At 38.4% G+C, this 22,975-nt stretch overlaps 1 protein-coding gene across 6 annotated transcripts in view; it reads right to left on the bottom strand.

Moving 5' to 3' along the window:
- Positions 1-22,975, bottom strand: part of PRKD3 (protein kinase D3) — a 78,085-nt gene that overhangs the window by 3,441 nt on the left and 51,669 nt on the right. For all 6 annotated transcript variants that reach the window (XM_015112086.3, XM_015112090.3, XM_015112088.3 and 3 more), the window contains 8 exon segments: positions 21,919-22,195; positions 19,278-19,330; positions 16,525-16,597; positions 14,345-14,451; positions 6,449-6,610; positions 5,749-5,847; positions 2,849-3,116; positions 249-334 (listed from right to left, as the gene is read on the bottom strand). In XM_015112086.3, the coding sequence (XP_014967572.1) occupies positions 249-334; positions 2,849-3,116; positions 5,749-5,847; positions 6,449-6,610; positions 14,345-14,451; positions 16,525-16,597; positions 19,278-19,330; positions 21,919-22,195 (1,125 nt within the window).

The raw sequence follows: 22,975 nt of genomic DNA, 5'->3' as shown, positions 1-22,975 counted from the left end.
AAAAAGGTGAAATGAACACATAGGTCTATGAAAGGCTAAGTCATTGCTTTCAGTTCATGGGAGTTTAATTGCCTGTTATTACCGATTTGAATGCTGTACGGTTTCCACAGATTCAGCTGTAGTACAAATTAATCACTTAAGAGCACTTATATTATTCTGCTGATCTTAGAGTGGTTTCACTAGGTGGGACACATCAGAGTGAACTACTCAAATGAGGATTGCCAAAGAGAGATTACATTTTTTTTTACCTGTAGCCAGGGATGACTAAGAGATTTGTCAACACTGTAACGTTTTCTCATCTTCACTTGAAGCAGATTGTTTATCAGATCAATTGCTAAGGGAAAAGACAAAACAAAATACATGAATTTGGGTGCATAGAGCACCCCAAACTTGTGACTGCCTAGAAGGCAGTTCAACCCATAAAAATACAGGGTTGAGGAATTTTTGCTTCTCAAGGACATGGACTTTTAGCTAACATGTAAAATGAATCATACATATTTACTGATTTAAGTGTATCTGTCAAATTTTCATTGCCTAATTTATAAGGCAGTAGAGAGTACAGGTTAAAAGTATACACTCTGGAACCTGACTGCCTGGGCTGAAGTCTGGTTCTGCCACCTACTAGCTGTGTGATACTGGGTCAGTTACTAAATTGTGCTGTGCCTCAGTTTCCTCATGAAGTTGCTGACATATGTTAAGGGCTTAGAACAGTGCTTAGCCCCTAAGTGCTAAGTATTAACTATTATTATTTGAAGATGAATGAAACAGACTCTCTGATCCTCCCCACCGCGCTCCAGTGCTGCTCTCTAGTCCCTGACTTGGTCTGGAAAGGCACTGCCTTGCCTCTGTGTATGGTCACTGAGGTGGTAACTTAACCACCAAAGGTTCATGCTTTTAACAATAGGTTTCAGGGTGTTTTAGTGCACACGGTGAGTTCTTGGCATATATATTTTATTCACTTATTTGGAGAATGGATCAACTGCAAAACCAAGGCAACCAGTAACTATATACTAACTACAGCCCTATATAATGGTACATTTGAAATATTGATAACCAAAGGCTAGACCCAGACACGAACCAAATGGAAAGACTTGTACCAATCTAATTCTATTTCTTGTCTCTATATTACCAAACTAGCAAAGATTTTCCCCAAGTACTTTATGAATTTCTCTGTGTTCCAAATACTTCAGACCTTTATGCATCGTTCCTTAAAATGTGGCCCACCATGTGCACTAGAATCATTTGGAGTTATTTAAAATGCACATTCCTGAGTCATCATTCCAACTAAAGAATCTCAATCTATGGGGTTTCTCTTCTAATAAACTCATCAAGTGATTCTGATGGAAGAGTTCTACAGAACACACTGCCTCAGGAGGTCTGAGATAACATTGGTTAACATAAAAAAACTCTTCTTATGAGCTTCTTCAATTAGCTTTATTACCAAGCAAACCTGCTACTGTCTTCACATGTTGTTCCTTAAACTTTTCCCAGTTTAATGGAATATTAGTTAATCCTATGACTAGGCCTAGTACTTTTGGAAAAACAAAAAAAATCTACCCATTACATGGGTTGGCTAAATCCAGACGGGGGTATTCCCCAGCATTGGTTCTATTAACTTCTATGGGGCAGTTAGATAATGTTTTAAGTAATGTACTTGTCCTTCTTGTCAGTATCAGTAGACTAAAGAGGGCCAGCCAAGTTATTCTTGATGGGTACAGAATCAGGAGTTGCAAATTCAAAAGCCCTCACTAGGCAGGAAAAAGATGTATGCAGCTTCTCAGCAGAGGTCCATAGGAGAGAGGAAAACAAACTGCAGTGTGTCTGGTGAATATAAAGTTCATTCTAGGTATAAGGTACTGGAGCTAGGTATTCATTCAAGGAGCTCACAGTCTTGTTCTGAAGATTAGAAAAGTCGATTATGAAAAGAATGAATACTTAAGAAAAAAATGGGGCTGGGTGCAGTGGCTCATGCCTGTAATTCCAGCACTCTGGGAGGTCAAGTTGCGAAGATCAATTGAGTTCAAGAGTTTGCCTGGGCAACACAGTGGGACCCCATCTCTACCAAAAATTTAAAAATGAGCCAGGCGTGGTGGCCCATAGTACATACCCATCATCCCACCTAGTCAGGAGGCTGAGGTGGGAGGATCACTTGAGCCCAGTAAGTCGAGGCTGCAGTGAGCTGGGTTTGTGTACACTTCAGCCTGGGTGACAGAGGGAGACTCTGTCTCAATAAAAATAAAAAAAAAATAATAAAAAAGCCCAAATTTTTTAAGCCTAATTTTACAGTTTAGAGGAGGAGAAGTCAGGTAACTTTACAGGTGAGCCACAAATTAAGGAGTCCTCAAATTTTAATAGGAAGGGTTGTAGACAAGGGAAAAAAAAGTCATAAGCGAATTGCAGAAAACAGTTCAGAAGAGTAAACAACTAGGTTTGTGTAGAGAGTAGTGGGAGATGAGGCTAGAAGGTAAGCATGGACCATATCACAGATAACTATGCCTGTAAGGTGGTTAAAGAGAAGTGTTTGGGAAAGTAATGTTTCTTGAAGATGGATTTGGCAGCAGCGACTGGGAAGGACCAGAAGAGTTGAACAGGTAAGACAGTTAAAAAGCGATTTTAGTGGTTTGAGAATGAGGCCACTGGGGCCTATGTCAGTGCTATGCCTGGGAACTATACAGAAGACACAGATAAAAGTGTAAAAAGAAGAGTGCTCAAAAAACTGGCAACTAGTTGAATTTGGAAGATGAATGGGAGATTTATTAAAAAGATAAGTTGCAAGAGACAGACTGATATGGGATCAGAAGGATTTTTACACTTAAAACACATAGCCAAAACTTAATATTTTTTTTACCTTCACCAGAAATTTCTCTCCATGGATTTGGTGGGTACATAAATGCAGCATTTTGGATTTGGTCATTTATATCTTCATCCTCATTAAAAGGAAATGTGCCACTGAGGCTCACATAGATGATAACTCCCACTGACCACATATCTAGGGAACGGTTGTAACCTTTGCTCCGGAGAACTTCAGGGGCTAAGTATGCTGGAGTTCCTACCACAGATCTCCTGAATGACTTTTCACCAATGATGCGTGCAAATCCAAAGTCACACAGCTTCACCTGGAAATTGAAGGATAATTTTGTATTATAGTGTTATATATGTAACTACCTGTCCCTAAATGACACTGTATCATTTCAACATACTTGCCAGCTCTAATTATATTAAACAATCACAGATAGGGAAATTGTAAAATATCCTTTTCTGAAAAGGCAGACACATTTATAGCCCTGTGATCCTGACTGGCATAGTAGGAAGAGCTTTCCTAGTGCATATTTCAAAAGTTCTAGCTTCCAGAATACCAAATACCAGACTGGTGTTATGTGTGTTCCTATTTCTTATGAAACGGGAGTGTGCTGCTTTCTATCATTTGTTTTGTGAGATCACTCTCCCATCATCTGTGAGCAGGAATTGTTTCATTTCTGAATCCTTAGTGGCCTTAAAGTGCCTGGACACACAAGGTACTCAATGTTTGTTGAATGAAAAATAAGTTACAGTATTAGCCAGGTGTGGTGGCTCACGCCTGTAATCCCAGCACTTTGGGAGGTCGAGGCGGGGGGATCACGAGGTCAGGAGATCGAGACCATCCTGGCTAACGCAGTGAAATCCCGTCTCTACTAAAAATATAAAAAAATTAGCCGGGTGTGGTGGCGGGCACCTGTAGTCCCAGCTACTCGGGAGGCAGAGGCAGGAGAATGGCATGAACCCAGGAGACAGAGCTTGCAGTGAGCTGAGATTATGCCACTGCACTCCAGCCTGGGTAACAGAGCGAGACTCTGTCTCAAAAAAAAGGAAAAAAAAAAAAGTTATACAGTATTTAAAAAATCCCTTGTTTTGCTTGATCCTAGAATCTCTTTTCTAAGGATGTTATAAATTGGCAAGTAAATAAAACTGAGGTGTATTAAAGGTAACTTTTCCTGTGGACACCAGTGGAGACTGCCCCAGTGAGTAACAGCAACACTTTTCTATAACTGTGGAACAAATTATTTCTAGTTAGATGTTTAGATTTGAAAAAAGTTATATGTAAAGGTAGCCGGTCACTACCATGTCTTCTCAAAAGAGAGTTCTAGAAGTTGATGAGCTTGGCAGAACTCAGAACACTTATCTTGCTGCCCAGATTTTTCTAGAGGCTTAGATCTGGGGGATTAATGACCGCATCCATGCTGAACAAGCAAATGCCAGGTACTTTCTGGAGGAAATACTCTGACTTAAAAAATGTCTTCAGCAAAAGCATTAATATAAATTGAGAGGAAAGAGATTTAAGCTCTAGAAAACAGTGGTACAAACAGTGCCTAGAAAACAAAGAAGTGAAGTTATCAAATGCTGCTATTTCTGGGGTGTGGACTCTGACACGTTTTTATGAATGATATTTGCTCAATGTCATTACTGAATCTGGCTGCTTCTCGATTTCAGTGTCTTTGAAGAGTACGAGTACTGAGCTTGAAGAAATACAAACTATTCTGTTGTTGTTAAATGCCAGATTTTAGCTCACATCTTGATAAGGTAAAGATGACTTGGAAGTCTGGCAACTGATTAAAGAAGTGCAGCCATGGCTAACACTTGAGCATAAAAAGAATCCCTTTGCTTCTCACTGGAACACTGTTGATCACTAAAGTAGAGGTCAGAAAGTGAGAGTTTTAATGTTACCTCTAAGAGTGTGCATCTTTTGTCCATACTATTTTGAACATCAAATGAGATAATATATGGAAGCAGTTTATTTAAAACATTGCACCAACTATTAGGTGACCCTTTCGACCTCACAATGATAGGGAATCACTTTTAACCACATAAACATAAAAGAATATGATTACTACTTTAAAAGCTGAATGATTTTTTAATATATCTTTTTATTTGAAAAGACAATTTGAGTTATATAAGTGAAAACAGGTATCTGTTGTCCTTAGTCTTGCCATTTGTCTAAATGTACATGTTTCAAATGTATATAAACAATAGTTTGGCAACAGATATTTGAGCTGATGAAAGGAATCATCCTTGCCAATTATGGAAAACGGTTGCAGGGTACCACTACCACCATTTATTTCTCAGGATGGTTGTTTCAGAATTTGGGTTATGATCCATTTGATAGGTCATGAAATAAATTTAGTGGATCAAGATGAACACTTGAAAAAAAAAAAAAAAAAAAAACTCAACCGAATTAAGAAAAAAAAGAGAGTGCTACATGTTGCCAGGACACAGAAGCATGATGCTGTCGTGTGTGTGTGTGGTGATGAGAAATGTTATTCTTACATAGGTTTTGGTGAAAATGTTTGAAATACAATACTCTAAATAGGAAAAGGAGTTGGCTGCCTGCCTCAACCAAAATCTATCTCCCATTTCCAGTAACACCCCATTTGTTTTATTTATGAGGAATTCATCCTAAGTACTAAGCACTAACCAAGGTTGATACTTGCTCACTTCCTTCCCAGCCCCCGGGGAGAGGTGAATTGCAGAATCTCTGTGCAGTTATTCTTTTAGATGTGGTGCAATCTAAAAAGTCTTGAATATAAACAGTGTAACTAATAACATCTGAATTCATTTAGTTATTAATCCTCACTGGCAGTTACAGGCTAAAAACTATTTCTGTAAGATGGTATGCATTTTTAACCAACAGTACTTAGTACACTGCCTTTTTATTATGTGGGTACTTTGAAAATGTTGCCAGAATCATTTAAAAGGTTCTGGAGAATATCTCACCTGAGGAAATGGCTCTGCTGATGCAAGCAGCACATTTTCTGGCTTTAAATCACAGTGCACAATATTCTTAAAATGCAGATTCCTCAAAGCAACAAGTATCTGTTATGAAAAAAGATTTTCTTTTCAGTGTCTGGAAAATCACAAATAAACCTCAATGTGACTCCCTGAATGATTTAATTTGAAAACTCCACCATAGTTCATCAAGACTTAGCTAAAAGGGTGTTATTCTGCTCCTCAAGGTTAACAATTCCCACAATCACCCAACATGTAAAAGTACTGCTATTTAATTATTTTAGTGTTTAGCTGGGTGCAGTGGCTCATGCCTGTAATCCTACCACTTTGGCAGTCATAGGCAGGTGGATCACTTGAGGTCAGGAGTTCGAGACCAGCCTGGCCAACATGGTAAAACTCCATCTCTACTAAAAATACAAAAATTAGCCAGGCGTGGTGGCATGCATCTGCAATCCTAGATACCTGGGAGGCTGAGGCACGAGAATCACTTGAATCCAGGAGGCAGAGGTTACAGTGAGACAGACTGCACCACTGTACTCCAGCCCAGGCCACAGAGTAAGACTCTTGTCCCAAAAAAAAAAAAAAAAATATATATATATATATATATATATATATATGTGTGTGTGTGTGTGTATATATATATATAAGTTTTTAATCACTAGTTAAAAAAAAAAAGGAGTTAAAATACCTGTGTGACCATGAATTTAGTAATTCGTTCTGGAAGCCGACTTTTCTCACTGGATAGAATCATTTCCAACATATCTCCATGCAGCTTTTCCATTACTACAAAGACTCGTTCTGGGGTTTCAAACATACATTCCAGATTTACAATCCCAGGATGGTGCAAATTCTGAAGAGAGGTTGCAAGATATTTATATGACCAACTTAAGCAGAGAAACAGTTTTACTAAGTAAATATCTAGATGTGCTATGACTGTCTGAAATAAATGGCACAGAAAGAAAAAAGCCTAGAGAAGTAAACAAAGCAAACAAAATAAAAATTACAATCAATGAAAAGGATCTTAGGTTTTGATTCTCCAAGTTGTGTACTGGAGAGTAGCCACACTGAGGGGACAGAATCTTCTCCTAACTTGATTATATAATCACTCTTGTCCATTACTACTACTTTTCCTTCCTTCTCACTTGAAAAATCTGACACTGCTCTAATTTCATGCTTTCCCTGAATAGGCACCAACTGCCCGTAAATTTTTAGTCAATTACACAGAAACCTTTGGCCTTTGGGGGCTGTATTTGTGACGGTATTTGCTTAAGTTTTATTTCTAAGGTAGTTATTTAAGTCTTGATTCTCATAATATTATAATGATAATTCCCTCTTTTTAGGCTCAACATCTCTACCTACATTATCACGTTTCTTGATCATAACTAGGTGACAAGGGTTGGAGATACATAAAGATGAATGCCATACTGTTTATGCTTATAAAAAAGCAATTTATCTTGTGTTGTACTGCGGAAAATCCTTCTTCAAAAATTCAGGAAGTCAGCCTTGCTCAAACACCTTCAATGGCTCTTTATTTCTGGACATAAATCTAAATTCCTTTGTCTACATTTTGAGATCTTCAGTAACCTGGTTTCAGTCTTCCAATTTAATCTTAAATATGTTCTACTGAATAACCAAGTGCTTAAACAATTTTTATTCCTTATTAATAAAAATACAGGCTGAGTGTGGTGGCTCACACCTGTAATCCCAGCACTTGGGGAAGCCGAGGCAGGTGGATCGTTTGAGGTCAGGTGTTCGAGACCAGCCTGGCAAACATGGTGAAACCCGTCTCTACTGAAAATACAAAACTTAACCAGGTGTGGTGGCAGGCACCTGTAATCCCAGCTACTCAGGAGGCTGAGGCAGGAGAATCACTTGAACCTGGGAGGTGGAGGCTGCAGTTAGCCGAGATCACGCCATAGCACTCCAGCCTGGGAGACAGAGTGAGACTTTGTCTCAAAAAAAAAAAAAAAAAAAAAAGGCCGGGTGCGGTGGCTCACACCTGTAATCCCAATACTTTGGGAGGCCAAGGCAGGCAGATCACCTGAGGTCAGGAGTTCGAGACCAGGTTGACCAACATGGAGAAACCTAGTCTCTACTAAAAATGCAAAATTAGCTGAGTGTGGTGGCGCATGCCAGTAATCTCAGCTACTCAGGAGGCTGAGGCAGGAGAATTGCTTGCACCTGGGAGGCGGTGGTTGCAGTGAGCCAAGATCGCGCCATTGCATTCCAGCCTGGGCAACAAGAGTGAAACTCCATCTCGAAAACAAACCAACCAAAAAAAAGCAAAAAAATAACCCGACGGTCCCCAACTTACAATGGTTCAACTTACAATTTTTCAACTTTACAGTGGTACAAAAGTGGTATGCATTCATTCAGTATAAACCATATTCTGAATACCAGAAAAAAATTCCGTTTTTTTTTTAGTATTCACAAATTACATAAGATATTCAACACATTAGTGTAAAATAGGCTTTGTGTTAGATGATTTTGCCCAACTGTGGGCTAATGTGATTGTGCTTAAGGTAGGCTATGCGGGGCTAAGCTGTGTTCAGTAGGTATTTTTATCTACTTATTTTCAAACTTAAGATGGGTTTATGGAAATATGACCCCGTCGCAAAATGAGGAGCATCTGTACATTTTTCTTTAGCTTTTTTCCTTAATATGGCTAGCTGATTATGCTAGGGGGACTAACATGTTTTTGGTCTACGTAAGGCTGAGTTCCATGTCTAAGATGTTTTTTGAAGCCTTAATTTTAGCCCACATTCTCTCTCTTTGGGACTACCGCAGTAGTTTCCACTGTATTGTATATATGCAGCAGTACTTATTCCACTGTATTGTAATAATGTGTATATTTTACTCCATTGTTTAATGAACTCCCTGAGGCACAGATTGTTTTAGTTATTTTAGCTCAGTATCTGCATCATGGTAGGTGTTTTCAAAAATGTTTAGAAAGTGAAAGAATAACAAATGCAAAATAGGTTTGCTAATCATTATAAACCAATTTTATGAGATCATTTTCCAAGTAGCAAAATACAAAATGACAACATTTTATAGTAGATAAATGAAACTTAAATACCCCATCGTGGTGGGGTGTGACACTGGCAGTAAGCAGTGTAAGATTCAGAATATTATAACTTTTATCAACAGAGGTAGAAATGTGACTGTTTGGCTATTCCATAGTTGTCTGGCTCTATGTTTTTTCCCCCGCCCTCCTTTAAAAACATGTGGACACACAAAAATAGAAGTATGCTGTAACATTATTCTCTCCTTTAACAACTTCCTCTATTGGTTTAAATTTTCTGTTTCCTCTGGAGTATGTGAGTTATACTTTCACTGAGAATTACCCATTTTCTCCAAGTTTCCAAATTTATCTGATAGAGATGAGCAAAGTATCGTAAAATTCCTTTCCCCCCGCCGTATTTGTGGTTATCTCCCTAAGATCATATTGTATTTTCTTCTTTGCTTAGGCTGGCCATTTTATTTTTACATACCTCCTCCCTTCCCCCACACAGCGAACCAGCTTTTGGCTTATTTCTTTTCTGTATTTATTAATTTTCATTTTTGATCTGTTAATCCTTTCTGCTTTCTTTAGGTTTATTTTATTGTTCATTCTTCAACTCCTTGAGTTGGATTCTTAATTATTTTCATTCTTTCTTGCTTAACATTTGAGGTTATAAAGCTTTTTCTGAAAGACAGTACAAAGGTGCTGATATATATATATATATATATAAAAAAATATATATATATGGTATTTTCATGGTTTTCTAAATATTCTGAAATTTTGATTTCGCTCTTTGATTCAAAAATTAATAAAGTTTTCATGAAGAAGCTTGTAGTTTTCTGATTTTGTAATTTATTTTTGCTTTAATGCATTAAGATCAAAGGATACTCTTTATACTACTGCTTTTTTGAATTAATGAGGCACTCTTTGTTTTTAGGGTACAGAGTTCAGTGTAATCTGCTTAGATCTACCTTACTCTGTTTAGACCTTGTATGTTCTTAATTATTTCTATCTACTCCATTTCTCATGGACTACTGATGTGTTTGTCTGTTTCTCCTTGTTTTGTTTTTCTTTATAAATGTTTATGGTGTTATTTGGTGCAGTATGATTTTCACTCTTCCACTGTTAAAGTGGTCTTTCATTTCATTTAATGTATTTTCCCTTGAGTTAAATCTTCTGAGATCATGACCCTCAAATGGGTTTTTGTTTGGAGAAGGGACCTCTGGAGGACATCAGGGCTGTAGATCTCAGAAAGAATCAGCAAAAACAGTTCTGTGTTCTCTCTTCCTGAAGAGGCATGCACCTCTGCTTCAGAACTTCACTGTCGTTGGAAATATACATTATTTTATAGTTCTGAATTCTCATCTATTTTTGTTAAAGTATGCTCACTTCTGTTAATCATTTTTCTTACAGCTTTCGGGTTACTTCCAAGATGAGAATGGGAAAATGCTGAATTTATACCACAATGTTCAAACCAGAAATTTCCCTCTAGGTTTTTGATAACATCTTCCAACTACATAGGTACCTACGAGAACACCACACCTTTTCTCCCACTAGTCTACTACCCTCTTCAGGCAATATAGCAAAAGAAACATTTTACATTACCATATAATCTAGAGAACAACAGGAACCTCCCTTCCCCAATATTTTTCCTGCTTTGCAACATCCTCCCTAGATGTGGCCAGGTTGACAGTTTATGTAGGCATGGCTCTTTTTCTGTATATTAACTGTATATAGACATATATAATGTACACATTACTTTAAAAAGTTAAAGGGAGTCATTCCAAACTTTCTTTTCAGTCTAACAATGTGTTGTAATTTCCCACATAAAACATTTATTCATTAAATATTAAATAAGACTTTGACATGTACCCAGTACTATGTAGGTATTCTGGATTCATTATTAAATAAAAATTAACAAAGATCCCTCTTCTCATGGAGCTTATAAACTGTAGCAAGGTTAGACAGACAATGGGAAATAAAATAGTAAATTACCTAGTATGAAGGTGATAAGTGCCAGAAGAAAAACAGTTAAGGTAGGGGAGTAAGGTGGGAGGGTGGGTTTAATGCTGAATAGAATGTGGAGGCTTCATTGAGGAAATGGTATTTGGGTAAAATCCTGAAGGAGACAAGGGAGTATGTCATGCAGATATTTGAGGGAGAAAGCATTCCAGGCAGAGGAAACAGCTAATGCAAAGCCTCTTGAGACAGAAGCATGTCTGGCATATTTGAGAAATAGCAAGAAAGTCAACATGGCTATTTTTGGGGGGAAAAAAGACTCAATTTGTTGTGTATATTGTCTGTAGTGGAATCTTTTTCAAGTGATTTTGATTCAGTTTCATAAAGAATAATCACAGGTATCTAAAAGTGGGATGTGCTCATTTCTATTAAACAGAATTACAAAGCCTGTCACCAAGAGCTCAAAAGAGGTTGGATGCTCCTGGATAAACTGTAAGGTCACTTCTAAATCAATGATCCTGTGATTTTTCCTCCTTGCCACTGGAAAGGCCAAAGCTGTAGTCTTTTTTTTTTTTTTTTTTTTTTTTTTGAGACGGAGTCTCGCTTTGTCGCCCAGGCTGGAGTGCAGTGGCCGGATCTCAGCTCACTGCAAGCTCCGCCTCCCGGGTTTACGCCATTCTCCTGCCTCAGCCTCCCGAGTAGCTGGGACTACAGGCGCCCACCACCTCGCCCGGCTAGTTTTTTGTATTTTTAGTAGAGATGGGGTTTCACCATATTAGCCAGGATGGTCTCGATCTCCTGACCTCGTGATCCGCCCGTCTCGGCCTCCCAAAGTGCTGGGATTACAGGCTTGAGCCACCGCGCCCGCCCCCAAAGCTGTAGTCTTAATAATAATATGCTCAATCTTTACCCCATCTTTTCTCTAAATATGTGGGCATGGGAAAGAAAAGCTATGGATGCCTCTAGGGATGCAGGTAAAAGTATCAGCACCAGGATGAACTACAGGAGTACAGACAGCCTTTCAGGTTTGTGCGATGAAGAACTACAGATAAGAATGACATGGGGCAAAGATGGAAAAGGAAAGATGATACAGTTGGATGGGGAAGAGGAGAGCCAAAAGGTGGTGTGAGTGCATGTAACAATGTAGTAGGTTACTTCCAACCAATGTGAAAAAGATTAGCTGTGATGCTCACATAACTAAATCTTTTGAAACTAATTTCAGTAAATGAGGTATGATTTTTTCAAGTTTCCTTTTAAGAAGTGTATTTCCTACATGAATTCAGATTGTACTAATAGAATATTCTAGAATATCAATATTCTATATGAATATTCATATACAGTTAGCTAAAGTTCACCTTTATACTACATACACACACACACACACACACACACTGGGTCAGTCCAATGATGTAAAGTTGAAAGTACAGGTGGTTTGCAGACAGACTTAGATTCAAACTCTGAACCTGCCTTCCTGCTGGGTGATGTTGAGAAAAAGTACTTAAGTATAAATGCCGACACAAGGAAAGCCAAATATAAAAGTATAAATATCTTACATAAACAATTTGAAGAGAATCTACAACAAAGATAATCTTGTATTGAAGTTAGTATGAAAATAGCATAGAGACATCCTCCAATCTATTCCCAGTTTGGGCAGTATTGATGGAAATAACCAAAATGATACAAATAATGAAGTTTTTCACACTGTGCATTACCTGGTTATTCCTAAATTTAGTTGTTATGATCCATAGCTGATAACAGAGGAAAAAAACTTCAGTGCTTATTCAGAGCTATTTATGATCAAGAAGAAATCATTCCATAGGAATATATCCTTAACTTTTATTGTTTTGCATACTAGTTGGACAATGAGGGTTCCAAAATTAGATACGTAAAAAATACCTGACAACATATTCATACTCTTCATATTCAACAGAGTATGAATGCTATTAATATTCTATTTAAAGGTAGCTTTATAGGAGGAGACAGCCTTGATGTGACCACAGGTACCTACTTCACCACCAGCTTTTTGATTATCATGCCTCTGAAAAAGTGAGGCAAATGTTACTACTAGCAACAAGTAACATAATGTAAAATGAATCACTTAAGTTTCTGGGGTTTTTTTTTTTTTTTTTTTTTGAGACGGAGTCTCGCTCTGTCGCCCAGGCTGGAGTGCAGTGGCGCGATCTCGGCTCACTGCAAGCTCCGCCTCCTGGGTTTACGCCATTCTCCTGCCTCAGCCTCCTAAGTAGCTGGGACTACAGGCGCCCGCCACCGCGCCCGGCTAATTTTTTGTATTTTTAGTAGAGACGGGGTTTCACCGTGGTCTCGATCTCCTGACCTTGTGATCCGCCCACCTCGGCCTCCCAAAGTGCTGGGATTACAGGCGTGAGCCACCGCGCCCGGCCTGAATCACTTAAGTTTCTTACCTTCTTCAAGGAAACTTAAGTTCAGAAGGAGGTTGTGTCTTCTTGAATTTCACCCAAAGCAAATGGGGCTCTGACAGCATTAACCATGTTTGTTTTTTTTTTTTTTTTGAGACAGAGTTTCCCTCTTGTTGCCCAGGCTGGAGTGCAACGGCGGGATCTCAGCTCACTGCAACCTTCGCCTCCCAGGTACAAGTGATTCTCCTGTCTCAGCCTCCCACGTAGCTCGGATTACAGGCATGTGCCACCACACCCGGCTTTTTTTTTTTTTTTTTTGAGATGGAGTTTCGCTGTTGTTGCCCAGGCTGGAGTGCAATGGCACAATCTCGGCTTACTGCAATCTCCGCCTCCCAGGTTCAAGCGATTCTCCTGCCTCAGCCTCCTGAATAGCTGGGTTTATGGGCATGCACCACCGTGCCCGGCCTAAGTTTTTGTATTTAGTAGAGATGGGGGTCTCCCCATGTTAGGCTGGTCTTGAACTCCTGACCTCAGGTGATCCACCAGCCTTGGCTTCCCAAAGTGCTGGGATTACAGGTGTGCGCCACCTCACCTGGCCAGCATGAACTATTATACGACCATGATTTCTTTAATAATATGCAAAAGCTATATAACTAAGACATTTGTGTATTATAAATTATTTATATGATATTTGGAAAATGATCCAAGGATCAAGCTAAACTTTATTCTTCTAGATGACCCCCCAAGGGGTAAAAATGCTAGATGAAAAACACATAGGAATTTATGGAATTGAAATCATTGCCAATTTATCTTTAAAATATGCCCCAATCGACTAAGCCATTACAAAAGTAAATAGAGTTTTAAATTAATGAAATAAATGCTGTTAAAAGGTACATAATTTTAAAGCACTCTTTATTTGCAAAGTAACTGCTATGACAATCAAGCATGTCACCTGTGAAAACTGAATGGGTATAACAGTAACCTCCTAACAACATGTGGTGAAGTATCCTAAGTATTTTGAGCTCCTGGAATGAATTAAGAATGAAATTTTACTTTTTTAAAAAAGATTTTACTCACAAAAATGTGTTCTAAAACTACTACCATAAAGCAAGATATTGGCAGTCCCTATAATGCCTATATTACCATAATCTAATTTTGCCTTCTTAAAAAAACAAGAGAAGCAGTTAAATCAGATTCTTACCAGCCTCTTTAATAAACCACTTTTTTACTTTATTTTATTTTTTACCTGTAAAATAGCCACTTCATTACGGAGTTGACTTTCTTGTTTTGTGGGGAATCTCATCTTATCAATTACTTTAATAGCCACATCCCTCCCAGTCTTTCTATGTTTTCCTATTAAGAAAAAAAGAATACGAAAGAATGAAGCAAACTGACAGCTTTATTAGGGAGTTGTCCACAGATTGAAATTTATATGTATTTACTCTTGAATTTTCTTTTAGGCTCATTTTTGTTCTTTCTCCACACTCCTTCACTCACCTTTAATTTAGGAAAAAATTGTTTTCCCCTCCATACATAACATTTGCCCCTAATAAAGTCAGCTGCATTATCTAAACAGGAAAAAATTTGAATGAACTTGTTGCTGGAAAGTAATCTACCTTGTTAAATAAATGATAGTTAATTACCCTGACCTAGTCCTTCAGAGACACTGTCAAGATGGAAATACTGTATGAATGAATCAATTTTATTCTAGATTCAGTGAAGTCAGCACAGAGTGATTTAACCATGTACCCACAAACTCTGGGTGTCTCTATATTCTAGAATCTAGATATAAAAAATTTGTATTTGTCTCTATGTTCTAGAATCTAGATATTTAAAGATAGAAGACTATTATAATAAACAGTCATTCCCTCATTTATTAATTCATATTAACTAGTTATACCTATTATATACGAGGTATGCCTTTAGATGCTACAGATTAAGCAGTGAAAATGACAGGTATATTTTTGGTATTTGTTCTTCGAATGTGTATGTGACTTGCTCTTCTCTACATAGCTATTTATTTTAGATTAACTCATTTGTCTCAATGGCACAATTGTAAGTCTACTTGAAAAGACTGAACAAATGTGTGCAATTTTGGTAAGAAGCCAAAGGTACCTCAGACAGTTCTTTGTTCCTTTAATGACGGGAAGTCCTCCAGAGATGTAACTACTCTTAAAACTGACAAATCTGAAGTTGCAAACCATAGATACTGTATATGCATGCAGAGTCAACACATTTTCTGGGCAACTGTTTTATGTCACAACACTAGGTGCTAGGAATACAAAGAAAATCCAGACATCTCACAGCCAACCCTACAATAAAGTTCAGTGGGAAGACAATAATATAAACGCAAAGGGTAATAGATATTGTGATAGAAGTATGTATGTTAGGTAGCAGGAGTACTAAAGGGGAACAATGTTTTTATTTGATGGAGAGATAGGCATGGTGACAAGAAATTTCCACAGAGGAAACCCTTTAGTTGAGCCCTGAAGTATGAAAAAAATGTTCACTAGACAGACAAAGGGGTGGAGAAGGAGCAGAGAGGCAAAGGGTATGGAGGCATGTAAATAGGACTGAAAGATAGAAAGCAAAGAGGAAGTTGCAATTAGAACTGAGGCTAGAGAAGCAGGGAGATTCACAGCAGCCCTGAAATCTTCTGCTAAGGAAACTGGCTATGAATCTGTAGATGACTGTGAACCACTTAAGGGTTCTATGTGAGGTAATACTAGTATCAGATGTGAATTTTCTGAAAGATTCACTCCAAGAGTTGTATGAAAAGGTAAGAATGGAGGCAGAACAGCCAACTAAGAAACTACTGTACCAAGTCTTAACAAGGGGTAACAAGGGTTTAACATTTCTTCTGTATCTTAGTACCTTTACATATATTAAGTTTAATTAATATTTAAGCCTTATGAGCTACACAGGTCAGGTTTTATTAGCTCCATTAAACAGCTGAAGATGCTAATGCACAGTGAGGTTAAATGACTTCATCAATATCCTAAATCGCAGAGTTGGATTTCAGGTTCAGGTTTTCAGACTTGATAGAACAATCATGCCAACAGTAGACAAATGGTGCCATTTGTGTTGCAATACTAGTAGGAAATATACTTCAATGAATAAGCCCACTCAGCCCAACATAAACTTCAAACCATCTCCCTGTTGCCTCCGACAAACATCTGTATGTGTGAGCTACAAGAAGAGAAAAAATACTGTAAAATTTTCTGATTCTGTTACTTTTTAAAGTTTGCAATGAAATTACGGAATGAATACTCAAATTACAGTGAGAAGGATTTAGCTGAAAGATACAAGTCAGCCTTTGAAAAAAAGGCCACTGGACAAAACTATGAGATGACAAAACAGCTGGCAGATGTTTCACATTTTCCAGTTTTTAATGTGTACAATATGCAAATGGCTGTAGTTGCTTACCTCCATAAACGATGCCAAACTGGCCTGAACCAAGCACCTCATCTGCAAAGATCTGGTAAACAGTACTGATATCCTGGTAGGATAAAGTAAGCAGTTAGTATTATTTATTTCTATAATACAGTGTAAAAGATGTGTCAACATCTCTGACTTTCTTCATTCAAATACTTAAATACATTTTTATGTTAGAAGCAACTAATTTCCATAAAGTGCAAATTATTTTATGAAAACATAGGCTTTCTATGTTCTATAAGAGGTTAAGCCCAAATTTTATGTGCAAGTATAATGTATTGTGTAAGACTTTCAGGAAAAAAATGCTTTGAATTTTAAAAATCTTATATTTAGGCCTGGCGTGTTGGCTCACGCCTATAATCCCAGCACTGTAGGAGGCTGAGGCAGGCGGATCACCTGAGGTTGTGAGTTCGAGACCAGCCTGACCAACAAGGAGAAACCCCGTCTCTACTAAAAACACAAGATTAGCCAGGTGAGGTGGTGCATGCCTGTAATCCTAGCTACTTGGGAGGCTGAGGCAGGAGAATCGCGGGAACCCAGGAGGCGGAGGTTGAGGTGAGCCAAGATCATGACATTGCACTCCAGCCTAGGCAACAGGAGTGAGACTCCATCTCAAGAAGAAAAAAAATCTTGTATTTATTAAGTAGTGATCTCTATAAGTAAATTTACCTAAAAAAATTAGAAATGAAATTTTACCTATTTTACCTTTAAAGAGATTTGCTCTCTTTGGTTTTTGAAAGAAAAACTCAAAAGTTCATATTACTGGGATTAGCCTGACTTTGAGACTGAATAAAAGAATACGTATGAGAGAAAGTCTGTAACTCAAATCCATTCCTCTATCTTTCCTCACTGCTCTTTGCTCTTCCCTTTTTTTTTCTTTTTTGTAGTATTTGTTGCTGTGAGAACAGACAAAACTAATATACTAATTTGGGATGTTTAGTGTCAAAATTGCATTACAAGTGTGACTGATGAAAAAAAAAGTGGAACTTCACTCAGCAGACCCACACTTACAAAGACAAAGCCTCAGCCCTGCAACAAAAGCCAGTGAATATGCATCTATATGTGTTAAGTTGTAATTAAAATTTTAAGGTTTGTAAGAACCATTTTTATAAGCCTCCCAACTTTAATCAACTTTTTGTTTAACCAAATTTTGGTTCTAATCAGATTAGGAGGCATCCAATGTATATATAATAACTGCTAGGAAAGTATGTGTGTATGTATGTGTATATACAATTGTTAAACAAAAGCCAATTCTGAATCCTTTTTCCCCTTTGACATGGATGGATATATCCTCAGTTCCCATGGGATTATTCAAAATTTGAGCTCTCATGTTTTTTGATATTCCTCCATCTCTCCCCAAGAATATGGTGTCTATTCTACCTCCCAACAGGACAAGAGACTCAGATTATATCTCTGAAATTCTCTATCTCCAATAACATTACTAGAGTCCAATCTTCATTGCAATCTTAGAAATCTTAAACAACATTTATATGTTAAAGAACTGTAACAGCTGAGTGCCCCAAGTAGAAAAGAGAGATTTTAATCTGAGAAATTATATATAACAAACAATTGACTTCCTTTTCTAGCCTGTTTTCCCTCTAGTCCAGGGGTTAGCAAACTCCGGCTTGTAGGCAAAATTCGGCCTGCTGCTTCTTTTTGTATGGACCCTGATCTAAAAATGGTCTTTAAATGACTGGACAAATCAAAATAATATTCTGTGACATGTAAATATTAAATGAAATTCAATTTCAGGGTCCATAAATAAAGTTTTATTGGAACATAGTCATGCCCATTCACTTATGTATTGCCTATAGCTGCTTTCTTGCCACAACCGCATAGTTGCACAGTTGTGTATGGTCTACAACAGGGGTCCCCAAGCCCTAGGCCACAGACTGGTAACTCTCTGTGGCCTGTTAGGAACTGGGCTGCACAGCAGAAGGTGAGCAGCAGGCGAGCAAGCATTACTGCCCGAGCTCCGCCTCCTGCCATATCAGCAGAGGCATTAGATTCTCAGAGGAGCGCAAACCCTACAGTGAACTGTGCATGCGAGGGATCTCAATTGTGCATTCCTTATGAGAATCTGATGATCGACATGGTTCATTCCGAAACCAGCTCCCAACCCCGACCTCCATGGAAAAACTCTTCCACAAAACCAGTCCCTGGTGCCAAAAAGATTAGGGACTGCTGGTCTACAAAGCCTAAGATATTTACTAAAAAGTTTATGGAAAAAGTCGCTGATCTGTTGTAAAACCCTAAACATACCTATATACACCAGCCAAACTTAATTTATTCATCATTCCTTAAGAGTCCATTTCCTGCTTCCCTGTTTGTTCATCCTGGTGTTCCCTGTACTTGCATGAAAGGTTGTTCCCCAACCCTCATCCCTTCAGCACTTCCGTCAGTAATCCATTCCATCCTTTCAGGTATAGCTCAAATTGCACTTCCTTTAGGAAGCTTCCCCTGCTGACCCCACAAGAAGTAATGTTTGCCTTCTCTTTGAACCGGTCTTATCATTTTGTAATATTCTATTGTAACTTTTTCTAGTGAAAAAGTTAGCTTTATTTTTAATTTTAAAAATCTGCCTTAGTTTCCTCTATAAAGCAGAACTCCTTAGGGAAGTTATCAACCGTAAAGTCTAGCCTAGTGCTTTGGGCGATGAACCAATTTCTCTAATAAAGATTTTCACCTTTTATTTTCCTTATTTTAATCACCCAGTTTACACGTTAGCTGTAACGATTACTTACCACATTCTCCTGAATCTGACAATTAGATACAGAGATACTTGTAGACAAATCTTCTGTAAAATATAAAAAAGATAGTTGAGAAAAGGACAAAATTTAGTATATGAAAATAATATTAATTTTTTTTTTTTTTTTTTTTTTTGAGACGAAGTCTCGCTATGCCGCCCAGGCTGGGGTGCAGTGGCCGGATCTCAGCTCACTGCAAGCTCCGCCTCCCGGGTTTACGCCATTCTCCTGCCTCAGCCTCCCGAGTAGCTGGGACTACAGGCGCCCGCCACCTCGCCCGGCTAGTTTTTTGTATTTTTTAGTAGAGACGGGGTTTCACCGTGTTAGCCAGGATGGTCTTGATCTCCTGACCTCATGATCCACCTGTCTCAGCCTCCCAAAGTGCTGGGATTACAGGCTTGAGCCACCGCGCCCGGCCTAATAATATTAATCTTTACTGACATGTGAATGCTCATGGTATATCAAACTTTAAAAAGTTTAACACACAGTTAATACAATTATGTACATTAAAAAAACCTACACATACAACCCATCAATAGGAAACTAGATGATACATCCATACAAAAGAATACTATCTCAACATTTAATCGATGATGTAGGGCTATAAATACTGAATCAGAAAGTCAGAAAGCTAGTCATGATTATTACTGAGTTACAAAGGGAAGTTGCACTGTAATCCCAGTGCATTAGGAGGCTGAGGCAGGAGAATCACTTGAGCCCAGGAGTTTGAGACCACCTGGGCTACATGATACCCTATCTCTACAAAAAATTTTAAAAATTAGCCAGGCACAGTGGTGTGCACCTGTAGTCCTAGCTACTCAGGAAGCTGAGACAGGAGGATCCTTTGAGCCCTGGAGTTTGCGGTTGCACTGCACTCTCACCTGGGCAACATAGCAAGACCCTGTCTCTTGGTGGGGACGGGGGAAAGCGGAGTCCAGGGAATTGCAGGGTAGCAGTGCTTAAATTAAAAACAAAAGTCTATGATTACTTCTGGTGAGTGGAAGAGGTGGGATTGGGGAACAAAGAGTTTTTATACACTTCTAAATTGCTTGCATTTTTATAATTTTATAATGTTGCGTTTTTTTGGTACTTTAATACATTTATTACCTGAAATAAATCACTTCATTTATCTTTTAAAAAGTGTGTAAGTGCCTGTATTATTTTCTGAGGAAACAGTCCTAGTTTTAATTAGAATGACATAGACTTCTGTCTAAAAACCTCCAAAACTTAAGAACCACTGTGAAACACCCATCTACCTACACCCATTCCAACCCAAAATCAGTACTGAACACCAAACATGTACACAGTCATGATCCTCATCACACGTGTCTCAACTAAATAATGTTATCCCTCCATCACTCCCATTCAGCTCTGCCTACTGTATTCCTACCTGAGGTTCAAATCAGGTTCTTCTATGAAGTCTTGTTTACTCTTCCTATCTGCATCTGAGTTTTTTAAGTAATGTATTCCTCACTTTTGCACTGTACTGCTTTATGCTACCATCTAATACCTTTATATATCCCATCTCTCCCTAAAGAGCTTTTATGATTTCTGTATTTATTTTGTATTTTAGTTCAGGGCCTATCACAACAGTTGTACAAAATAATACAGCTAAACTAAAATAAACTACATTTGGAAAGTTGTTGATACGTATTTCAATTTGAGTATATTTCTCAAATGAATGAGTTATGTGTCCCCCCCCCCGTAAGCAACACAATGTTAATGAGGGAGAAGTGGCATTATAGTGACCTTTCGATTGTTAACTGTTTACTTTTGAACCTTTATCCAATTTAGGTTTAATTACATAAATTTTGTTGGTGCAAAACATGTTTCAATGATTTTTAAATATTTCTGTATGCTTTAATACAGCATTTCTGACTTCACAGATATCATGAGTGTGATGTGAACCGTAATACTTTATTGCCTGTTTATATCCCACTATAAAGCAAAATATTAATACCAGTAGTAGGCATAATCCAATGAGACTTTACAGATGCCAAGGACTGTTCTGTCTCTTACAGGTTCTCTTTCATTTAATACTGACAACCCTATGAAGTACTTACTACTACAGTGAGGTAAAGTAACTTGCCTGATCATATAACAGATGGTATAGCCAGGATTTTCATGTAGGAAAACTGACTCTGGAGCCTAGCACTGGGCATTGTATGTACATATATATACTATAACCAATACAATTTTATAAAAGAATTAACTGGCCGGGTGTGGTGGCTCACGCCTGTAATCCCAGCACTTTGGGAGGCCAAGGCGGGTGGATCACGAGGTCAGGAGATCGAGACCATCCTGGCTAACACGGTGAAACCCCGTCTCTACTAAAAATACAAAAAAGAGCCGGGCGTGGTGGCAGGCGCCTGTAGTCCCAGCTACTCGGGAGGCTGAGGCAGGAGAATGGCATGAACCCGAGAGGCAGAGCCTGCAGTGAGCCGAGATGGCGCCACTGCACTCCAGCCTGGGCGAGAGTGAGAGTCCGTCTCAAAAAAAAAAGGAATTAACTAATGGTATTGGTTACTAAAGACAAAGCTTAGGATGAACATTAAAAGGAACAAAGGAACACAACCATACCCACAAAATGCTTAAGAACTAAAGAGGAGAAAAAGCCATCAAGAGGTTTATTGCTTACTGTGATCTTTCCCTTGCCCTGGAGAAGTGCAAACACTTGCTTGAGGAGTAACAGGCATGAGGGCTTGGCGAATTGCTTTTTCCCAGCTTTGTGCTACATCAAGTCCAACTCCAGTGGCAGCAAGAACAGGATTATGAGAGCTGTCCCCATTGTTCTCACCAACGAAGTATACCATAGTATCAGTAATGATTTCAAAACAGTGTGGATTGCTGCCTTGTGAAATGTTTGTGAAATCTCGTGGTGAAGATATGCGGAGAATTTCTGAAAGTGGAATTTCCTGAAGTAAAAAATTAAGCATTGAAAAATAAGAATACATCTTTGTTTTTACTTTTAAATACACTAAAGAACCAGAGATAGGCATTTCAATGAATGCCATTCAGACAGACACAAGTATGCAACATGTAACACACAGTCGAGTCTTATGACATAGCCTGTCTTGAATGAGCTGCAATGTCCAGCAATGCCAGAGGCAGAGCATGGACTATGATAACTAAGCCAGTAGCAGATCATTAGGATGCAAGGAAGGAGAAGATTTAGGAGAGTAACCTGCCACTATTTCCAACACTTCTAACTTCCAACCGTCATTAATTCAACTTCACAACTACTTATCTAGTGGCTGTAGTCTACAAGATATAGAAGTAAGAAAGAAGAAGCAGAAAGTAAGCAAGCAGCAGAAATAATGGCAGAAAAAGCAGAATCTTGGTCAGTTGTTTAAGCCACTCCATTCTGGTTCTGTCCACCAGGGTAAACTGTAGCAATCATTATGTTTTTAGTCCACTTCCTAAGGCAAAAAAACTTATTTAAAAAACAAACAAAAAAACACCTGCTCAAAGCAAGCCATTAGTTCCCATTCTCTCTTACTGACCTAACTGCTTGGTTATAATCTTGCTTGCTGTCAGTTCATGATGTGGCAAAACGTGGAGTAAGCCAAGCAAGGAAGACTGTAAAAAGGAGATTAAGAGCCAACACAAGCAATTGGGAACTGGAACCCAAGGTAAGGGTGGAAGGTGGGAGAAATACTAAATACCTCACTGACCTCTTCTGGACAGGCAATGAT

Source organism: Macaca mulatta, chromosome 13 (genome assembly GCF_049350105.2).
Source record: "Macaca mulatta isolate MMU2019108-1 chromosome 13, T2T-MMU8v2.0, whole genome shotgun sequence".
Taxonomy (NCBI): domain Eukaryota; kingdom Metazoa; phylum Chordata; class Mammalia; order Primates; family Cercopithecidae; genus Macaca; species Macaca mulatta.
This window is presented reverse-complemented; position numbering and strand designations above follow the sequence as displayed.